A 20455-nucleotide genomic window follows, 5' to 3' on the forward strand; every position below is an offset into this window, starting at 1 on the left:
CTCTATAAAGCAAACTGTATCAATAATAATGATAATTGTTAGTAATTTAGTACGTATATTCGTGCCATTTTTGCTATGATAGTGATACAGAGTTGTTTTTGACGGAGCCGTCCTCCTTTCCGCCGGGCCGTCTCAGAACGCTTTACACACCATAACATCGCTTCCCATCTCAACACATTTGTATGCATATATGTTGAACTTCTTTTACACCGTACGTAGCCAACCGTGCTAATGAGGTATGAGAGGACACCCCCCAGTGTTAGCTGTCCCTGTGCGGTACAAAGTGACTCAGCACCTGGCTTGCAAGCGGACATTAGTCTGCCAGTAGAGGTAGTGCGATGATTGGCAATGTGTGTACAATTCTAATTCCGTGATTTGCGGTTTAATTTTTTCGAATTTAACACATCTGGACCGCGACACAGGCACACGATGGCCTACTCGTTCCGTACCGCTTCACGGGATCTTAAACGTCCACGGTGAAGCAGACGGCGCGTACATTACGGTTAATACACTCGGAGTATTAACCAGGGAGGCCTGCCGAAATCGAACCGCGAACCTCTGCGACAAAGCGGCGAACCCGCTGTGCCACGTCAGCGCAGTGCGTTAGGCCGTTGCACTCTCCGCGTGCACCTGGTAGTTGGTAATCAGAGAAAGGCTGCAGTTTGGTGAGTCTTGAAGTTGCGGAGAATGATGATCTTAACCGTACGTGTGTTCGTGTTTTGCCAGATGATGACGAAGATGCCATGGTTAACAGAATATCGTAAGTTTCGCACTTATGCATCGCATTTACACTTGATGTTAACGACTCGTGCATGGCAGCTTGTCCGTGTGTGTGTGTCTAATGTGTGTTTGTGGGGAGCGGCAGTACAGTGTGATTAGCACGCTGTGTTCCGAACCCGGCGAAGCGACTTCGATACCCGCTCATGGCTAACACCAGTGACGATTATCTGAACTGGTCGTGGGGCCTCCCCTAGGTCGACTCGGCCTCAAATAAGTACCTGGTACGATGTGTAAACAACGCCACTGGGAAGACAAAGGTGCACGCTAACAGCACTTTCCCGAACAGTCTGTTCAGGCAACATGAAGGACCTTTATTTTTGTTTGTGTGTTGTACGCTTGTGCTGTGTGTTTTGTATGTGTGTGTTTTGCATGTATGTGGGCTGCGCGTGTGTTTGTGCTCGCGCGGAATGTGTCTTACGTATGCCGCCAACGCACCTTCGGCATTTCACGCCGTCTCAGAGTGCACCTAGCATGGCACAAGCACCGTGGTGACGTCGCCGCCGCTCAACGACGAACGGCGTTTGTTGTCGTTGTTGTGGTCGCTGTGCCCACGTGCATCCCTGCGTTGGCGCAGGCTGTGGCTCTGCACGTTTACGCTCGCCATGTCGCTGGGCGCGGTGCTGCTGCTGCCCTTCTCCATCGTCAGCAACGAGGTCCTGCTCTCCTTCCCGCAGAGCTACTACATGCAGTGGCTCAACGGCTCGCTCATCCACGGTGAGCGCAAGCCGCCCCCCCCCCCCCCCTCACGGCGTGTTGCGACGCCATGCGGCTGTTGTGGCCTGACGGGGAGAGATTCTTAAAGGAGGACGATGGTGGTGGCTGTCACGGAGACGACAATGATGATGATGGTGATGATTGTGGTGATGATTGTGGTGAAGGTGACGGTGATGATGGTTATCTTGGCTGTTGATGATGATAATGTGGAGCGTGATGTTGACTCTGATCATGGTGTTGCAGATAATGATGAATGTAAATGACGATGATGGTAACGGTGATAATGGTGGCGGAGGTTGTGTTGGTTGTGTAGCGGCGGCGCTACGAACCCTGCGACCTGAGTTCGATTCCTGCTCATGGCCAACACCAGTGACGATTATTTGAACTGGTCCTTGGCCTCCCCTCGGTCGACTCAACATCAAATATGAGTACCTGGTGTGGTGAGCTAACATTAGCGTTGGGGAGACAAAGGCGGCCGGGCGTGGTGCTGGCCACCCACCCCCTCCTGTGCCGTGTTGGCCTTCATAGATGCTCGCTAATAGCACTTGACCCAGCTGTCTGTGAAGGCTATACGGGGGATCTTTGTTTCTGGTATATGTTGGAGTAGACATTAGTAGTTATGGGAGTGATGTTGGTTGTCGCTGTGCCGTGACGGGCGACGATCTGCGTGTTGACCATCGTGTGCATTATGGTGATCCTCAGGGCTGTGGAATCTGATCTTCCTCTTCTCCAACCTCTCGCTGGTCTTCCTCATGCCCTTCGCTTACTTCTTCACGGAGTCCGAGGGGTTTTCCGGCTCACGGAAGGTGAGCTGCAGACTCCCACTCCGCTCCCCCTGCACTGCGAAGTCAAAGGTCCCCGTGTCAGCCTAATGTCAGCGTGTAGCACCGTGCCAGCCACCGCCGCTGCACAGCGCTCGCTCGCTCGCTCTCGTAGAGAGGGAGGACGACTCCGAGGTGCCAGGAGGAGGAACCACAGGCGAGTGGTAGCAGCCATGCGGTGAGCCGGTGCCAACAATTGCCCAAGTTCGGCGGCGTTCTCAGGCAATTCATGAGCATTTGCATGTGGAAAGGAAACAGGTGGAGTCCACATTTTTTCTGTACCGCCTTCTGCCAAGCCACGCCCACGGGAGGGAGTTTTACAACATTTGTGTGATCCACCAACCATCGCTGCTGCCTCCACAATGATGGATTTGAGGCCAAGTACATAGCCAAATCTTTCCGGTTAGGGCAAGTACTGCCATTAGCACGGTTAGCTATGTATGGTGTGAAAGAAGAAGGAAGTTGAACATACATACATGTGCACATATGAACATTGGCATGGCACACAGGAGGGTATTGAGGACAGCATCACAGTCAGCCACCTTTTTTTCCTCCAGCGCTGACGTTCTATACGCACCGCACCAGGTGTTGTTTTTAAACATTGCCAGGAATGAAACCTGGGTCGCTAGCTTCGTACTGCAGTGTGCTAACCACTACCAACCAACGACAAACACACACACACACGGGCGCCCTTCCTGTCTATTCCAGGGTCCCTCCCTGTATCACTCGGTCCCACATGTCCGTCAGTAACTAAGCTATTTGCATGACCTGGGTGTAGTTTGACCGTAGTCGCATGTTTCCTCAAGTGAAGGCAAATGGAGATCCCATGGAGACGTAAGTGTCTTCGAGACAGGGCCAGTCTGGGTTTCAAAAGCGTTGTGGTAAACGTGGACAGAAACGCATTGCTGGGCCATGCTGCTGCTGCTGCTGCTGCCACTTTGGTGCGGTGCACAGTCGGCAACAACTCAACACGTTGCTCAATAGCGCTGCAGCAAAAAGGATTTTATTTATTATTTCAGGTGACGTTTTGGTAATTTCCCTTCATAGGAAAGAGAAGGGAAAGGCCATGACCCAAGATGTAGCCGATTTATATATTTCCTTTTAGGTCAGTGTTATTGTCGAATGTATCTCGATTTTGTAAGATATTGACCCATCTTCATCTTCAATGGCATCGCTTCAGGCAATGGCCCTTCTTTCACGTGCTATGAAGAAGGGACATTGCCCAAAACGTCTACTGTAACATGTATTTTTCCCTTTTAAGGCCACGGTGTTATTGATTTGAGCCGTGTTGAGTGTTGTTAACCACACAGGGTGGATTATAAAGCTGTGCGGGAAACCTGAATTGAATACAAATTCGCAAAAGTCGTGCGTATGCACAGATTATGTAATGCTTCCCAACACGCATTTGTCCTGAGGATTATGTAATTAGTTGTCATCATTAACGCTCGGTGGAGGCACTGGGTGTGTTGACTCGGTGGATAGCGTGCTTCCGCTATGAACCCAGAAAAAACCGAGTTGGATTCTCGGACCGTGGCTAACATCAGGATCTAAACATGTGACCCAGCTGTGCCCCTCAAGTACCTGCCTGAATCAGTGTGTCTGACTACTAAGGCCCCCCAACCCCTACCTCCCCACCCCCACCTCCTTTATCAACCAACTCTGATCAGCATGGTGAGGTATGGCCAAAGCCTTATAGCCTTAACAGACTGTTGGGGCAAGAGCTGTCAGCGAGTAGCACCTATGAAGGTTGGCACACGATACGAGCGGGTGGGTAGACAGCCCCGCACCCCGCCGTGGGTGCGTGTGCACGCTGTGTGATGTGCGCGTGTGATGTGTGTGTACTGTGGGGTGTGTGTGCTGTACGATGCACTTGTGCGTGTGTGTGCGCTTTAAGGTGCCGTACAGGCTAACAGCACCTGCCCCGACAGTCTGTTAAAGGCTATTCACGGAGGATCCCCTTGCCTCTTGCTGCAGGGCATTGCGGCGAGGCTGTACGAGACGCTGGTGGTGCTGTTCCTGTTGTCGCTGCTTGTGGCTGGGATGGTGTGGGTGGCCTCGGCGCTCATCGACGACGACGCCGCCAGCAAGGAGTCTCTCTATGGTGCGACCGGGCCGCTCGCTCCACCCGCAGCTGTCCCACGTGACTGAGACGCAGCGCGCGTAGGCTTAGCGCTCGCTGTCCACGTGACACCTGGATTAAGGCCTTTCTGCGCTCGCTGCCCCGTTGGTTATGGGGGGCGGGGGGGGGAGCTTCGTTTGACCATACTGACACAGATAAGAGATATTGGCATTCGAATTGTATTGGTACAGAAGGATGTTGCATCTAAGAGTGACCCAATTTAGAATTGAGAAAAAGGTTGTCCATAGAAGAAGACAACCTGATGATGAGATGATGATGCAAGATTTGATGAGAAGGAAACTGGCACTATCTTGACACATGCATGATGGACAACAACGATCGTATTAAAAGTGTGTAGTTGTTTGGAAAAATGGAAGGAGCTGGAAAGAGAGGAAGACCTAACAGAGAATGGTTTGATGACGATGTAAGAGATTGGTGCCATAAAGATGTGGCACTACTTGAGCATATTGGAACAAGACAGAGGAAAGTGGAAACAAATAACGAAATATTGCAGTGGACACCTACGGGTTATCTGCCCATGGATCGTGGTGATGATGATGAAGATGAATTAGGGAGCAGATAAACTTTGGATGGTGTGGGTTTGATCGTATTTCACCATGCTGGTCTGTGCACGTCGGTAACACTGGCCTTGAAAGGAAGAGTTTATAATCGAGTGAACGTTTTGAGCAATGACCCTTCCCATACGGGGAAGCCACTGGAGCTATGCACTTTTAAATCCCGATTGAAAACTCATTTCTTAGAACTGCTTTTTGTGTTTAGTTTGTTGTCCTCCCGCACGTCAGATTAGCGCGGTTGGCTATGTAGAGTGCGAAAGAAGTTCAACGTACATAAAAGCATGGGAAGGGCAGAAAGATTGAGATGCACTGGATGGGAGGCACCGTTTACATTATCGATGATGATTTATAGAAATAGGGAATAATAGATTCTCCAACGCATGTTGTTGTGCGTATATGATGAGCATGAGAATGGATTCGAGTCGACTAATATCAATGTGTTGTGACAGTGTCAGCACCTGATAAAGGAGTTGCTGATCCTGTGATAGGATGTGCTTCGGACGTCTCGGAAGAAATTAAATTTCTGTTGGCCCGCCGTTTCTACTTAAGTACGTGAATTAACAACACTAATGAATGCCATCTGTGCTTCACTATAATACAGATTCAGGGAATTATAGCTTGGTGTCATGGTTGGTCCACTCGACTTGCAATCCATCAGATGCCAGTCCGATGCTTCGGTGTGGCAGTTGAACAAAGTAGACCCAGCAGTATAAACCGCATACCACAGGTGGGGTAAAGTGTGGGTACTCCCAATCCCCTTCAGAGATGTCTGGCCAGCGTGGAAGAGTAGACCAAGATGCCCATCCACAGGGGGAAATCTCTCGAGCTCTCCCTAGTGGAGACACCTTCCGCCAGCAGTGGCCTGAGAAAGGAATTACGGGCCTGCGCCTTTACCTTGGCCACCCTTCTCCAAGGATTGTAGCGATGCTTACCCAGCTGCCCGGCATCATGGCGAAAGGATGCAGAAGAGCCTGGCGTGGAAATCGAAAGCCCCTTTGTTTCTTCGGTTTCGTTTCCTGCCGCCACCTTCGCCACTTCCTGTTTTTGTCACCGGGTTTGAAGTGTGTTTTTTTTCTTCTCTGCTGCCCTTTATTACACCGCACACACTGAGCACTCAGTGCTGGTCGTTTGTGCTGACGTACGTGCATGCGTGCGTCTATGCATGATTTAAAAACAATAATACTTTACGGCAGAGGTCATGTGAATGCTGGTCACGCGAACTATAAAACAAAGTAAAACACCAGTGGGGAGCGATATCTAAATCAGTCCTTGGCTCCCTCTCCTCCACTTTCACCCGCACTGACCAGTGTGGTGAAGTATGGTTAAAACACTTCCCACGACCTGCACAGAGTGGCGGTGTGGGAGGCAGGGTCTCATCTGGCAAGTGGTTTAACAACGGACCGTATCGGGGTTTTGAATAAACTAAATCCATGCGACCATGGGGAGAACATGCAAACTCTAAATATACAGGCGTCAAGGTCGGGATCGCACCCACGTGCTCCTGTATACCTGGCGAGGTAGTTAACATTTCGCCACCGTGGTGCCCGGTGGCTATATTGTGGCAATGTGATGGCTCGTTTACTAAACAATCCTATTTTCTCATCCTGGATGTGTGTCGGTGATAATCACCATTGTGCTGAACTGTGTGTTCAGAGTAGGGATCTCTGGACCAGACTTGTGTAAGGAATTACTTCATACACAGATGATGAGTGATTAGAATGAAAGTAATGTTAATGAATCCGACAGATGCATTATCATTGAATTATGTCTTGTTAGTATGCATGCAGCAATGCATTCGTATTCATCGTCATAATCCACTGCTGGATGATGGCCTCCACCTAACGCCTGCGAGACAAGCGGATTTCGTCGCTCCATCTCTCACCGTGAATGTACTCTGGGGCATGTTCTCTCCTGTTCGTTCCATCCATCCATTCATTTTTTAAAATCGATTCCTGTGCTCACGCGACATTCATCCAATTGCGGGTGTGAGAATTTATCTTTTGCTATTTTGTGCGATTTATAGGGAAAGTGCTAATATACATTTGGACTTTTGGGCTTAACAACACGTGCAGTACAAATGAGACGGGCCAAACGACACGGAAAACGCAAACTAGACGGACATTACAAACGAGAGACGTGATCAAACGAGACAGAACAAATGAGACCAATGGTAGACAACAAGGCAGACATAACAAATTTAGATGGACAATACAGACAAGACACGTACAAAATAAATACCCAACAGAACAAAGAGGAATGGTAAAAAAGGCTTTATCCAATCTGGTGTAAATACAGGAGGGGTTAATATGTTCAAACAGCAAATAGACACCAATTACAAATAGACACCAATTACAAGGCACGTGTCTTGGCAACCACATGTGGTAAGAAATTCAAACAAATGTGCTTTGATAATGTTTGCACCGTCTTGTAACTGCTTGGCCTGCATCAAAGACAGCCTCATTTGTGGCATTGTACCACCGGTGCTGGGGCAGAGGCTACCAAAAGGCGAGTAGAACAAGGACAATGCAGACCCCAAATTATTAATAATAATAGCTCGCGTTCAACTGGTGTATCTGTGGGATAATTTCGCCATTGTCATGATATTGAATGATAAAACGGCTTTGCCTTTTCTGACAGGATTACAGGTGTAACGACGTTCAAACACCTCATAGACACCAAATGCAAGGCATCGTATCTGCGCAACCACCACATACTTGCGGTAAAAATTACATAATTCGTCATCTTAAAATTGGTGAAAGGGTCCCATAGTTAGAGACATCGGGACATGCAGCACTAACATAGATGGGCAGGACGAAGGAAACGCCGTAGAATCCGAATAAGGACAGTGGATTTGCGTTTATAAATCACTTAAATGCCACGGGTATCTCGAAGCAACTTTGAGTTGAATCGCGAGCCCCGTTAGTGACGGTTTAGCTAAAGTTGCCGGACGGGGAGAGTTGTTCCAAGCCGAATGAGAACACTTTGTTGTTGTTGCTGCTGCTTTTGTGTGTGTGTGTTTTGTTAGATTTCTGGGAATTTTACCTGCCGTACCTCTACTCGTGCATCTCGCTCTTCGGCGTGCTGCTGCTCCTGTGTGAGTCCCTCTCGCGCCCCTCTCACATTTCTGGGACGCTGTCGACAAGGGACATCCGGGAGACTCTTGAGGGAAATGTGGTGGGCTGGCAGCCCACCCAATCACTCGCCCCGCCCATACCATGAACGGCCTCCGGTCTTTCTGTCGCCCATGATTAACGTCAAAGGCAATTGTCTGAACCAGTCCTGGTCGACTCAGCCTTAAATGAGCACTTTGTGTGGTGTCTAAAACATCAACACTGGGGAGACAAAGGCAGCCGGCCGTGATGCTGGTCATACCACCCGCTCATGAGCCAGGCAGGCCTTCATGAGCCACACTGGCCTTCATAGGTGCTGCTCGCTTAGAGCACTTTCCCCAATCGCTTTATGCGCATGTGTGTTTGTGTGTGCATGTGTGTACGTTGTGGCGAGCGGTATTTTAGCATTTAGCGCGCTGCGCTAAGAACCCAGTGATCCAAGTAAATTTCCCGCTCACGGCCAACACAGGTGACGATAATCCGAATCAGTCTTGCGACTCCCCTAGGTCGACGACTCGGCCTCAAACGAGTACCTGGTGCAGTATGTAAACATCGCCACTTGTGGTCTTGGCCACCCCACCCCCCTCGTGTGTCATTCCGGATTTCATAGGCGCTACTCGCTAACAGCACTTGCCCCAACAGTCTGTTAACATCTCTATGGGGGATCTTTTTCTTTGTGTGTGTACGTGCGCAGTGTGCACCCCTCTGGGCCTGTCGTGTATGTTCAGCGTCACTGGTCAGCTCCTGGTGAAGCCACGGGTAAGGTCACTCGCTCGGCTCCTTGAGCCCTTTCCCTTCTGTTTTTCCACCCTCAGCTCGTTTGTCAACACCGACGTCAATCGCTGTGCCACGACAGACGAGAGAGAGATTAGCGTTGCCGATATCACGAACCGAGGAGAGAGCTTGCCTTGGGATATTGCCCTGACGGTCTCCGCGTCGCCCGTTGACGCTTGACGGGGGATGGTTTACGGGACGTTATTGTGGCGCACTGTTTCGTTTGGCTTTAAATACTTTGGAATGAAAGTACAATGCTTTGGCACAGAAGTGGTGACAAAACCTCGTAGCAAAACAGATTTAGCACAATATGAGATGAGACCTTATTACTTTGATAGATTATTATTTTTTAAAGATAATTTGAGGTATTTTCTGATCTGCGGTATTCTGTCCTATCACTCATTAGACATGCACTTTAAATTGTAATGGTAATAAGTGTGTTGATGGAACAAAATGATTACCACTTCATAGCCAACAGTGTTTGTTTGGGTTGTAATTATGCATATATTTGCTCTTTAATATTATCTTTACCATGGGTTCATGAAGCATGCATTTTTGCATGTACTATATTACGTACATGCATGTACACATTGATGGCTACAGGAAACACAAATAACCCATCACGACAAATTTAACTCTGCACATTTAACTTGGCTAAATTCCAGCTCCGTGAATTAAAAACAACGGGACGACTGTCATGCGAGAAACACACGGACGGTAGAGACAGGTGGGGAAGTGCATCCCCTAATGTGTGAACCAGGCGTCACTGGACGGGATTTTAGAAGTAGTTATGTGATTTACACTTTGACGGGCCGCTCTCTAACGCGGGGGGCGGGATTGCACTGCTCCGTGAGAATTCTTCATCCCAATCGGGAATGTAAATCGCACATAGCGAGGACACTTCCTTTGCCACGGTTTGGTAGATCGCACAAAATCCCCATCAGCTTCTGATCGTGCATCTGCCTGCATGGAAGTTGGGTTTGAGTTTCCGCCGCTCAGATATAAGCCCAGTCACATCCCGACACTTGTCTTTAACCAGTGGATGTCAGGAGACATATGCTACTATTTATGTGCAAATGCTACTGTAGCATATGGCAGTAGCAATATGTTCATGAGCTAAATAATATTGAGGTCTGCTAGCCATAACGAGAGGGTTGCAGGAGAGAGTTTATGTAGTTTTTCTATTCCTCTTCCATTGAAGGAATGCAGAATACAGTGATTTACTTAAGTTTGGGTTGCATGGCCAAAATGGTATCGTGGCTTGTCTTTAATGTATCTCTTTGTGCCTCTATGATTCTGTGTATCTCTATGCATCTCCCTGTATCTCTATGGACCTCTCTGTATCTGTTGGTCTATATCTATGGGTCTCTACGTATCTATGGGTCTCTACCTATATACTATATGGTTTGTAGGTTTGGCTCGCATGGCCACGATCCCACTACCGTGCAATGCCTTTAATGTTCCATTCACGAAGGAGATGTGCACATTGGCCTCTTGATGTTTTAACTCCGTCGATGGTCCAAGTTTGGTCATGTCATCCAGACATGCAAAGCATGCTGGAGTTTTGTGTTTTCTTGTCAAAGACACCTCTTCACATATTAATAGTAATTCGCTTCCATTAATAAGAATCATTCGAATAATGCCAAAACGGAGCCCTTCACCCGGTTCTAATGGCCTTATGCTTAAGTGTGGATTGAACCGTACGACGTTCGATTACCGCTCGCTGAAGAAAATTTGCAAATTCCCCATCTCACCGTTCAGTCTGTGAGCATGGGTATCTTGATTTTAAGCACTCTGCAGCAGTGAATAATGGTAACCACACGGTGTTGATGAGTCCTGAATAAGGATGAAACCAGTCCACAGTTGTCATTCGCTGCTGCTGTCAGTCGGTCACATTTGCTCGAATAAATGTTGTTGGTGACCCAAGATTAGATCACCACAATGCAGTTGTTGAAGAACCGCTGATGGTTTTTGCATAATGCACAGAGGCCAGCGTGCTGTCTGCATGTTTTTTGCACGTCGCTTGAAACCGCGTGTTCTCTCTCTCGCCGTGTTAAAACGGGTTCACGCTGCTAGCGATGATGTTCTTGTATCGTGAAAGTGATGGTGATGTCGTTGGTGGTGATGCTGTTTGTTAATGATGTCGATGTCCCACAGTTGTTGGAGGATCTAGACGAGCAGATCGACTGCCAGAGGTTTGAGGAAGACACCATCAAGAGGCGTCTAAATGGTGTGTGCTGTAAGATGCTTGCTTTGAAGGATTCATTGTGCCGGTTGAGCATCACGTGTTCACGTGGAGTGGCTCGCTGGCTCTGTCAATATCCTTCGTTCGAAGCCAGTCCACCCCGGTGTAGCAAATTGATGGTCTCAGCCCTTTTCGCAAATGGCAGCAAAATATACCATCACATATTTAATGTTTTTAATCCAAACTGAATTTGGTTAAACAATGATCATGCATTGTCACGCAGCGAACGTTACCGTCTGCAGCTGGGCGGCTTGCAAGGTCCCGCCATCCACTGTGTGCGGATCACGGCGTCATTTGAAGAGTTCTCATAAGTAGTTCTATGGTATCTGCTTGCTTTCTCTAACACAAAACGGTGGCTCTGCTGCGTGAGATATCGGCACGGGTCGTTTGTTTCGTGACGATGCACGGAGTACACAATCAGGATACAAGTTTTGGGGGAGAGGGAATATACAAAAAGAAATTACAAACAAATACTTAAATTGAATCATAAATAGGGTTATGTTTTGTGTGATGGAATCGAGTTGGTTTTGTTTAAACAGGTGAGAATTCGCGAGACTAGGCTGGAGTATCCTTTACAAGGGTAACCTGTACATGGTCAAGTTTCCGAATGGCAAGGACAACCTGCACCACGGTACAATCACCATAACAAATTTCAGAATCTTTCTTTATACGGGAGGAATCCGATGAGCTTTCAAGCTCTATTTCAAGAAACAACAAACACATTTGAAACTTAAATTCTGAAAAGCAGAGCAATCAATAGGGCGACCATTGTACCAATATGTAAACATACGATGTCAGATGCGATCGCAAGCGAGGTTATCGCCAAGGATTGTCGGCTTCAGCGTCACCGCTTGCAACGCGTGCGATGCCGCTGCTGCTACGTCGTTTGTGCCACTGGCGTGCGCAGGCACCGCATGCCAGTGGGTCAAGGTGGACCAGCAGGAGCTGGCTCAGGCTCTCAGCGTCATCACAATGGAGCGCACAAAGCTCGGTGAGGATCCACATAAGCCTTGGCTGTGTCGAGGAGATGTTATCTCCATCGCCTGTTACGCAGAAGGTTTTGGGTTCGATCTGGGACCCTGGCGATGCCTTTTGTGTATTTGGAGTTTTCTCTCTCCCCGTGGTGGTCCCAGCGTGGATCGCTGTCCGGGTTCCTTCGCTGGGTTTTCCCTCCTCCACGTTTAGGAACAACGAGCGCTTAGATTACTTGGCTGCTGCTGTTAATTCCCACGTGTGATGGTGAACTCAGTCACTTAGATGATGAGATACCATCACGTGTACCCAGGTCACCCCTTCTAAAAAAGAGATAATATCTCACTGGGCTTTACCGTCTTAAATAATTAGATATATAAATGCACGGCACCCCTCATGTATAACACAAAAAACTGTATTTATCCTTGAGTCTTGTTAGTCAGTCAGAACTTGCCTGAGTAGTTGCCGGTGTGCACAGTTGAACAGGGGCTCATTCTGACCGGATGGAATCGGGGACCTATGGTGTCAATTAGTGGTGGCTCCTGCAAAATCTCTCAGGGGGGGCAAATGTCTGGATGATTGATAAGGATAAGGTCCACCCATGCAATGGATAAATTAACAGCTTAAGCATGTAAAGGCAACTTCACTTCTTTAATATTAATGAAAAATAAAGTGACTCTTACAATACATCTTGTTTGTTTCTATACTCACTATTAAAACAAACCACTCAGGTTTATTTTATTAAAGATTCCACTAGGTGGCGACAAATTATATTGTTGGATGAAACGTGCTTACGTATGATGACGTAAGCACGTATGATGACGTAAGCACGTTAGGGCGAGCCCTCCCGGAACCCATAGAGAATGCATTGCAGCGCCCCCGTTCGAAAAAAAACATCTTTGAATGTAAGTCTATGGGACCACTCGGGGCGATTCTCAGCTGGAGGGAAATCGCCCAAAAAGAGGCGGTACTCCACAGAACGTAGCATGACGCTGATTGGACTATATCCAGCGGCACAGTGACGGCTAGCGTGACTCTGTGGTTGAATGACATTGGTGGTGCGTCGCCCAATCGCCCTAATGAAGAAACCGCCCCTGGTGTCAATGATGAGTTGCATACGATGACCTATGCGTATGATGACCTTTTTAGCTGGTCAACGAAATCACAACTTAGAATGTTCAGCACAAAGAGGGTGACTGGGCCGTAGGGTCAGGGAAATCCTGATGAGGCTTTATACCACGCTGTAAAGTGCAGATGTGTGCAATGTCTAAATGCGACCATATCTCAAGATGCTGTACACAAACGGCCAGCACGTTTATTTTCTCCAGAGAAGCAAGGGAGTTCATTGCAAGAGGAACAAGGACTGCGAGCCTGGGTTTGAACAGAGGCAGGGAGTCAATAGCATGGACATTTAGGGGAAGGAAGTTTCAGGCCACTGGCGAAAGTTTACTGGGGGCTTTCACAGGGAAGCATATTTTTATCATCTCCCTTGTTGTTCGCCTAACGTAGCGTGTGTTACATTGTTTTACAATCGCTCTGTTCATGCATGGATTCAAACAGATGATAGGAGAGTGTGTGGAGGGGAGAGTGTGTGGAGAGGAGTTGAGTGAGATGAGAGGGGAGCGGTAGAGTGTGTGTAGAGTGAGATGATGGAGAGGTAGGAGAGTTCGTGGAGGAGAGAGTGTAGATGGGAGTGGAGTGAGATGGTAAGCGGAGGGGTAGGAGAGTACTTTAGGCTTCTCGTGTGATGACGTGAGATCACGCCACCCGTAGGACACGGCCGGTACCGGCTTGTGATGTTACATCCGGGCCTGATCACCTCGTGCTGTGCTAACCACTGCTCCGCTGCTAACTCAGTGGTGCGCAATCCCTTTAGAGAGAGCGTGTGTGCTTGTGTGCGTGCGTCTGTGCGCAGAGACACGGCGGCGAGCATCTCCTTGGCAGAGAAACCTGGGGTACCCGCTGGTCATGCTGCTGCTGCTGACGCTGACGGTAGGCCCGAATCCACCTGAGCACGGCGATCACATCGTGTGGCTCGGTCCGATGACCACGTTCGTTTGCCGCGCGGGCGAGCAGTTTCCCACCGCTGTGTCGGTCTGCCTCTCTCACTCTACTTTCTCTTCTCTCTGCGCTCCTCCAAGGGGGTCTCAGTGCTGATCGTCTCCATCCACATCCTGGAGCTGCTCTTCGACGAGACGGCCATGCCGAAAGGAGCGCAGGTAACGGATATGTTATAGAGACCAGGCGCCGCCGCCCCACCCCCTCCCACCGCTGAGGATATGCACCTGTCAAATAGTAATGATAAAAATCAAAGCGATTACATTCTTTAGTCGTCTTCTCTGTACAGCTGATACTGCCATAGAGCAACAGCTGTAATTTAACATTGATGTGGTTGTGCCAGATGATTGCGTCAGGAGCAGCGGAGTGGCGTATCGCTGTGATGATGCCTTCTTCGTATTGATCTCTGTGTGAGTCTGTGGTTCTGTATGTGACTATATAGATCTTTCTTGTGAGTCTATGGGTTTCTGCGACTATGGATCTATTCTTAATACGGATGATACCTATGTAGAGCAACGACTATAATTGTACATTGAGGTTGTTGAGCCAGATAATTGCATCAGGAATAGCGGAGTGGTGAATCATTGCTGCTGTCATAATGACGACGCCTCCTCCTTGGTGGTTGTGAGTCGGGCACTGAGTCTGCGTTAAGCGTCCTTTGGTTCTGTTCTGGGTAGTGACCACCGTCTCCGCACACTGCCCCCAGAGTTTTCCGTTGTTACCGTTTCTGCATCGTCATCAAGTATCTGCATCTGCCATGAATTTTGCAGATGTGGTTTAGTGCAATCCTGCTGCTGCTGCAATATTGGTAGTGGCGCACAAGCAGAATTAACAGAAAAACTCGACACGTCTGTCAATAACAGTGGCCGTAAAAGAGAATAGAAATTTAATGTATATTCTACATGAGTGAGGTTTTGAGCAACGGCCCTTCTTCATAGCATGTAAAACTATGAACACATAATGTGGATCAACGTAAAACAATGAAAATCCAAACAATTCTAATTAAATTTTGTGCAAAGTGGTGACGCTAGAGCCACTGAACAAAAACGGCCTGGGTTCGATTCCCGTCTTGGGCGCTGTTCTCTGCGTGGAGTTTGACGTTCTCTCTCCCCCGGTTCTCTGGGTTTCCTCCGGTTTCTTCAGTTGCCTCCCGTGGAGGATAAATAAAATAATTAAATAAACTGGACCATTGGCCAAAACTCCGAAATGGTGAAAAATGACACTGCAGAAGACTATTGGGATTACACACCGCAAGCCATTGCTTCCCTCCTGCGAAAACTTGGCAGGACCCTGCTCTAAACAAGTTTGGAAAATTCCGTGAGCTTTTCTCCAGGATAAAAACGATACCAATGATAATGACAACAACGATAACAATATTCTTGGTTATTTCGGTAAAGTCACGTAGAAGGGAAATAATAAAATAATAAAAATATAAAACTATAAAAAATTTCACGACGTGTTGCAGTCGAAACGTCGTGAGAATTTTTATTGTTTTATATTTTTATTATTTTATTATTTCCCTTCTACGTGACTTTACCGAAAGAACCAAGAATATGAATCCCTGCAGTCACAAAACCTTTAAATCAAAACGATAACAATAACAATGATAACGAAAACAACAATGACGATTACGACGATAAAGATAACAACGATGATGATGATTACGATAACGACGACAACGACAATGATGATAATGACGATAACGATAATAATGATAATGACAATGATAACGATTACAATAACGATAACGACAACGAGAACGATGACAATGACGATAATGATGACAACGATAACAATAAGCGTTGTAGCGTCACGTTTCCCAATGCCGCCCAAACACCCTCGCGAGGCGTCGATCTCACAGCAAGTTGTCTCTTGCAGGAGCGTGGCCTGGGCAAGGCGTCGCTGTCAGCCCTTGGATCTGTCGGAGCCGCTATTGAGGTCGTCCTCATCTTGTATCCTTGCCCAGCAAAACCGCCACCACAGGGCTGCTCTGCCACTGTCAATGCCACCCTTACCAAGTACCAAGCCATGCTCAACAACGTCAACAACAACACCAGCAGATGGGTGATGTTGGATCTGTATATTGTACAAAATCAGGCCTGCTTGCTGAGCGGTAGAGCGAACGGCTCGCGATCGGAATGTGGCGAGTTCAATTCCTGGTTATGGGTTGACTGAGCCCAACATCTATCCACGGCCAAAAAAAAGAGTACCACTTTGTGGGGAGATCAGAAGTGGTTGTGCAATGGATGGACTTTCCCCCTGCCATATGAATGTGGAATCTTCACCACTGGCTCAGGACTGTAAACAAATGATCACTGCCTCAGTGCTCATTATTAGCAAAAAATCACTCGGACTCCATTGCTGGATGAAGGCCTCCCAGTAGTGTTCAGTGGTGGGGGTTGTTTTGACCATACTGCATCGCGCTGGTTGGCGCGGCACGGTGAAGAAGGCAGAAGTGCAGGACCGGTCGGCGGTGTCGCTCGTCACTGATGTTAGCAGGCGGCTGGGGAACGAAATGGGGCCGCCGGCGTCGTAGCGCAGTACGCTAACCACTGTGCCACCGCTCCGCCCCTCTCCCCAGTAGTCTCTTTATAGAAGGACCATGGTGCAAAGTGTTCATGGCAAAAGTCGTGCACGCACGCGACCCCGCGACCCCGCTAGGAACGTGTTTACAATTTAATGAGGAGGAGAATTGTAAGATGTCAATCAAGTTTGCATAACTAGAATTCCATTCTCCTCCTGTGAAGACACAGAAGTGCGATGGAATTGCAGTTATGCTGTCGAACTTCAACAGATCGGCTTAACTTAGAGTGGGTAGGCCTTCTTCATTGGCAACCTGGAGCCAGTTGTGGAAATTCCACATTCCATTGGCAGGAGCTGACCACTATTGGTGCGTGCGCCCACCAGGTACCGCCCCAGTCTTCTGCTGTCAAGGTGTTTGGGATCGCGGTGCCCTGTTGCTCCTTGACCGCCCCTACAGCTACCTGATGCTGAGCTCGGTGTTGGGATTCTACAGCCTGCCCACATTCATGCCGCTCACTCCCAAGAGCCAGGACACTCCCATGACCAAGGTCTTGCTTCCCCTCCACCCTGCGTCCATCGTTGTCCACGTAAATTATAATCCTCTCAGTTTTTTGTATGGCCGATGAAGGGCGATGATGAGAGCTTCTTTTCTAAGTAATTTTGGTGCTTCATTTTTCCGTCTTGAGAGTTGCTAGAATTGCAGATATACCCACCGACCCACGCGCCCACCCATTCACCCACTCACGAACTCACCCATCCACTCGCGAACTCACCCGCCCATTCACCCACCCACCCACTCGCTCACCAACCCACCAAGTCAGAATTGGAAAAACAAATCCGGAGCAGCGAGCAGGCCGTAAAACAGCTTCTGGTGCCCCGTTCCACATCAGATAACCCTCCACAATGTTACCGCGAAAAGCAGCGCCTGCTGCTACTGCTGCTCATGCTGCTACTGCTGCTCCTGCTGCAACTGCTGCTACTGCTGCTACTGCTGCTCATGCTGTGTATGCTGATCCTGCTGCTCCTGCTGCTCCTGCTGTGTATGCGGCTCATGCTGCGCATGCTGTTCCCACTGCTATTGCTGATCCTGCTGCTCCTGCTGCTCCTGCTATTCCTGCTGCTCCTGCTTCTCCTGCTGCTGCTGCTACTGCTGCTGCTACTATTGCTGCTCCTGCTGCGCCTGCTGTGTATGCTGCTCATGCTGCTGCTGCTACTGCTGCTGTTGCTGCTCCTACTGCTGCTCCTGCTGTGCCTGCTGCCGCCCTGCCTGGTTGACGTAAGTCCATGTGTGTCCGCACACCGCTTGTTTAACACCCCCACCGGTGCTGTTGGCATCCACAGATTATCGGGAACTGCGTTTCTCTGCTCATTCTCAGCTCCGCACTGCCCGTGCTGTCCCGCACACTGGGTGAGTAACCGCGGGCCGCTGGTCGACCGATGGGGGCCTCTGGTTGATATCGTTGAGCGCGCGATGTGGCTCGTGCCGGTCATGTTCACTTTGTCCTCCGAATACTGGGCTTATTCAGGGCTGGGCTGTCCCATTGTGTGTGTATACAACCGCCATTCGCCACTAAGTGGCGGTGACATCACCACGACGCTTGTGCCAGGCTATGTGGATGTTGAGGCCACGTGAAGTGTCGAACGCCCGCTGGCAGGAGGTCACGGGGCAGACCCAGGTGCCACGTGGTCCAGACTGTTATTATGATGTCATGTAGGATAGTCTGTGCACAAACGCCACCCTCCCTCAGCATTTCGCTTGGGAGATCATCTCTGCCCAGTGTCTCTCCTGATCTCAGACTCTGGATCGCCTTCTGTACTTCCTCAACAGATGGCACCTCAGCCAGCCACTCACAGGGGGTGATTTCCTCTTCCAATATTTGCAGCACCGCAGCCTCAGCAGGGTCATCCCCACTTTGTTCCATGATGTTTTCCAGGCTGAGGGATTTCCCCTCCCCCAGGACCTCACAGAAATGCTCAGCAAATCTGCGAACTTGTTCCTGGGGGTCAGAGATTGGATCACCGTTCTTTCCCCTAATGATGGTAATAGGTGTGGCACTGCAGGTTACTTTTTGATGGAGTTAAAGAGCGATTTGTGATTGCAAGCCATTGAGGCGGACTCCATCTCCTCAGCAACCCGTGACCACCACCCATCCTTGCAGCGCCTCATGGCTCTCCGAACCTCCGAGCGAAGGCTGCGGTAGGCCTCATTGTCTGACGTGGGATGTTGTAGACGATGAGAGTGGGCCTGTCGCTTTTTCTCAGCTAGTCTGAACACCTCCTCCGTCAGCCAGGGTCTCTGGGGAGGTCTCGACCGTGTACCCAAAGCAGTCATTGCAGCTGCATGAGCCACAGTCCTAAACCTCGCCCATTTCCCCTCGACATCAGGAGGAGTGGGGGACGATGCCAACCCCAGCCGCAAGCGATGATGAAATTCTCGCTTGTAACTTTCATCAGCTAGCTGAGACCATGCCACTATGGGTTTGAATGGGGTCCTGGGTGTACACCTACCACCGGAGTGGAAGAATGACAGGCGCATCTTACAGATGACAAGTCGATGGTCAGTGGACAGATCAGCTCCATCGTAGGTCCTGGTGTCAAGGACACAGACACAACAATGAGCGGAGCACCGGGCGGCTTAAATACAGCAAGTTGGCACAGTAGGGTGCACAGGTGGTGCATCGGCCAATCATCTCAATTAGTCAACCCATGGCACCTGGGTCTGTCCTGTGACCTCCTGCCAGCGGGTGTTCGACACTTCACGAGGCCTTAAAGTTAATATAGCCTGGCACAAGTGCCGTGATGACGTCACCATCACTTAGTGGCGAATGGCAATTGTTGTCGTCGATATATAGACGGATACATGGGGAGCGGTAGTGTAGTGGTTAACGTGCTGCGCTACGAACCCGGCGTCTCGAGTTCGATTCCCGCTCACGGCCACCAATACCAGCGACGGATTATCTGAACCGGTCTCGGGCCCTCCCCGAGATTGACTCAAATGAGTACCTGGTGCGGTGTGTAAACATCGCCACTTGGGAGGCAAAGCCGGCCAGGCGTGATGCTGGCCACCCATCCCCTCGTGTGTCATGCCGCCCTTCATAGGTGCTACTCGCTAACAGCGCTTGTCCCAACAGTCTGTTACAGGCTATACGGCAGATATTTGTCTATATAGATACAACTATATTAACACAAAAACCCAATTGTTTCCTTGAAAACCAAATTCATCCCATGTTACAGTTTGTTAAAAACACATTCAAGTGACTTCCTCCTCAAATGAGCATTCAAGGCAGTGCCCATCTCCCGTTTACAGCCCTGCAGAGCCATTGGTGGAAATTCCACGTTTCTGTGGCGGGTGGCCAACACCTCCATAGGACAACTCACTGTTGACTTCCCCACAAAGTGGCACTCGTATTAATGACACCTCCAGGGTTCCGGTGTTCTGGCATTTCGGTGTTTTGGTGCCATGCACATTTCCGGTGGCGTTCCGACGCTGCCGGCATTGCGGGCACGGCTGTGGCCACCACTGCCGCGGGAACGTGCGAGGGAGGGCGTTTTTTGTTTCTCTCTCTCCTGTTTGTGCAGGAATCACCAACTTTGACCTGCTCGGAGATTACGGTCGCTTCAATTGGCTGGGGAACTTCTACATAGTACTGCTCTACAACCTCTTGTTCGCCGGGCTCACAACGCTCTGTCTTGTCACCAAGTTCACGGCCGCCGTGCGCCAGGAGCTCTTCAAGGCACTGGGTAACGGAGCTTTATATTTAAAA

At 49.2% G+C, this 20455-nt stretch overlaps 1 protein-coding gene across 5 annotated transcripts in view; it reads left to right on the forward strand.

Annotated features, from left to right (window-relative positions):
- The window catches only part of LOC144736681 (protein LMBR1L-like), a 45043-nt gene that overhangs the window by 15613 nt on the left and 8975 nt on the right, over positions 1 to 20455 (forward strand). For all 5 annotated transcript variants that reach the window (XM_078619274.1, XM_078619275.1, XM_078619276.1 and 2 more), the window contains 14 exons: positions 727 to 760; positions 1355 to 1494; positions 2197 to 2300; positions 4290 to 4416; positions 8035 to 8103; positions 8814 to 8878; positions 11051 to 11123; positions 12046 to 12129; positions 14026 to 14102; positions 14252 to 14329; positions 16047 to 16120; positions 17149 to 17239; positions 18033 to 18099; positions 20271 to 20432. In XM_078619274.1, coding sequence (XP_078475400.1) covers positions 727 to 760; positions 1355 to 1494; positions 2197 to 2300; positions 4290 to 4416; positions 8035 to 8103; positions 8814 to 8878; positions 11051 to 11123; positions 12046 to 12129; positions 14026 to 14102; positions 14252 to 14329; positions 16047 to 16120; positions 17149 to 17239; positions 18033 to 18099; positions 20271 to 20432 — 1245 coding nt within the window. The remainder of the gene's footprint in view (positions 1 to 726; positions 761 to 1354; positions 1495 to 2196; positions 2301 to 4289; positions 4417 to 8034; positions 8104 to 8813; positions 8879 to 11050; positions 11124 to 12045; positions 12130 to 14025; positions 14103 to 14251; positions 14330 to 16046; positions 16121 to 17148; positions 17240 to 18032; positions 18100 to 20270; positions 20433 to 20455) is intronic.

The sequence above is a fragment of the Lampetra planeri genome, chromosome 62 (assembly GCF_965212315.1).
Source record: "Lampetra planeri chromosome 62, kcLamPlan1.2.h2, whole genome shotgun sequence".
In the NCBI taxonomy this organism is placed as follows: Eukaryota; Metazoa; Chordata; class Hyperoartia; order Petromyzontiformes; family Petromyzontidae; genus Lampetra; species Lampetra planeri.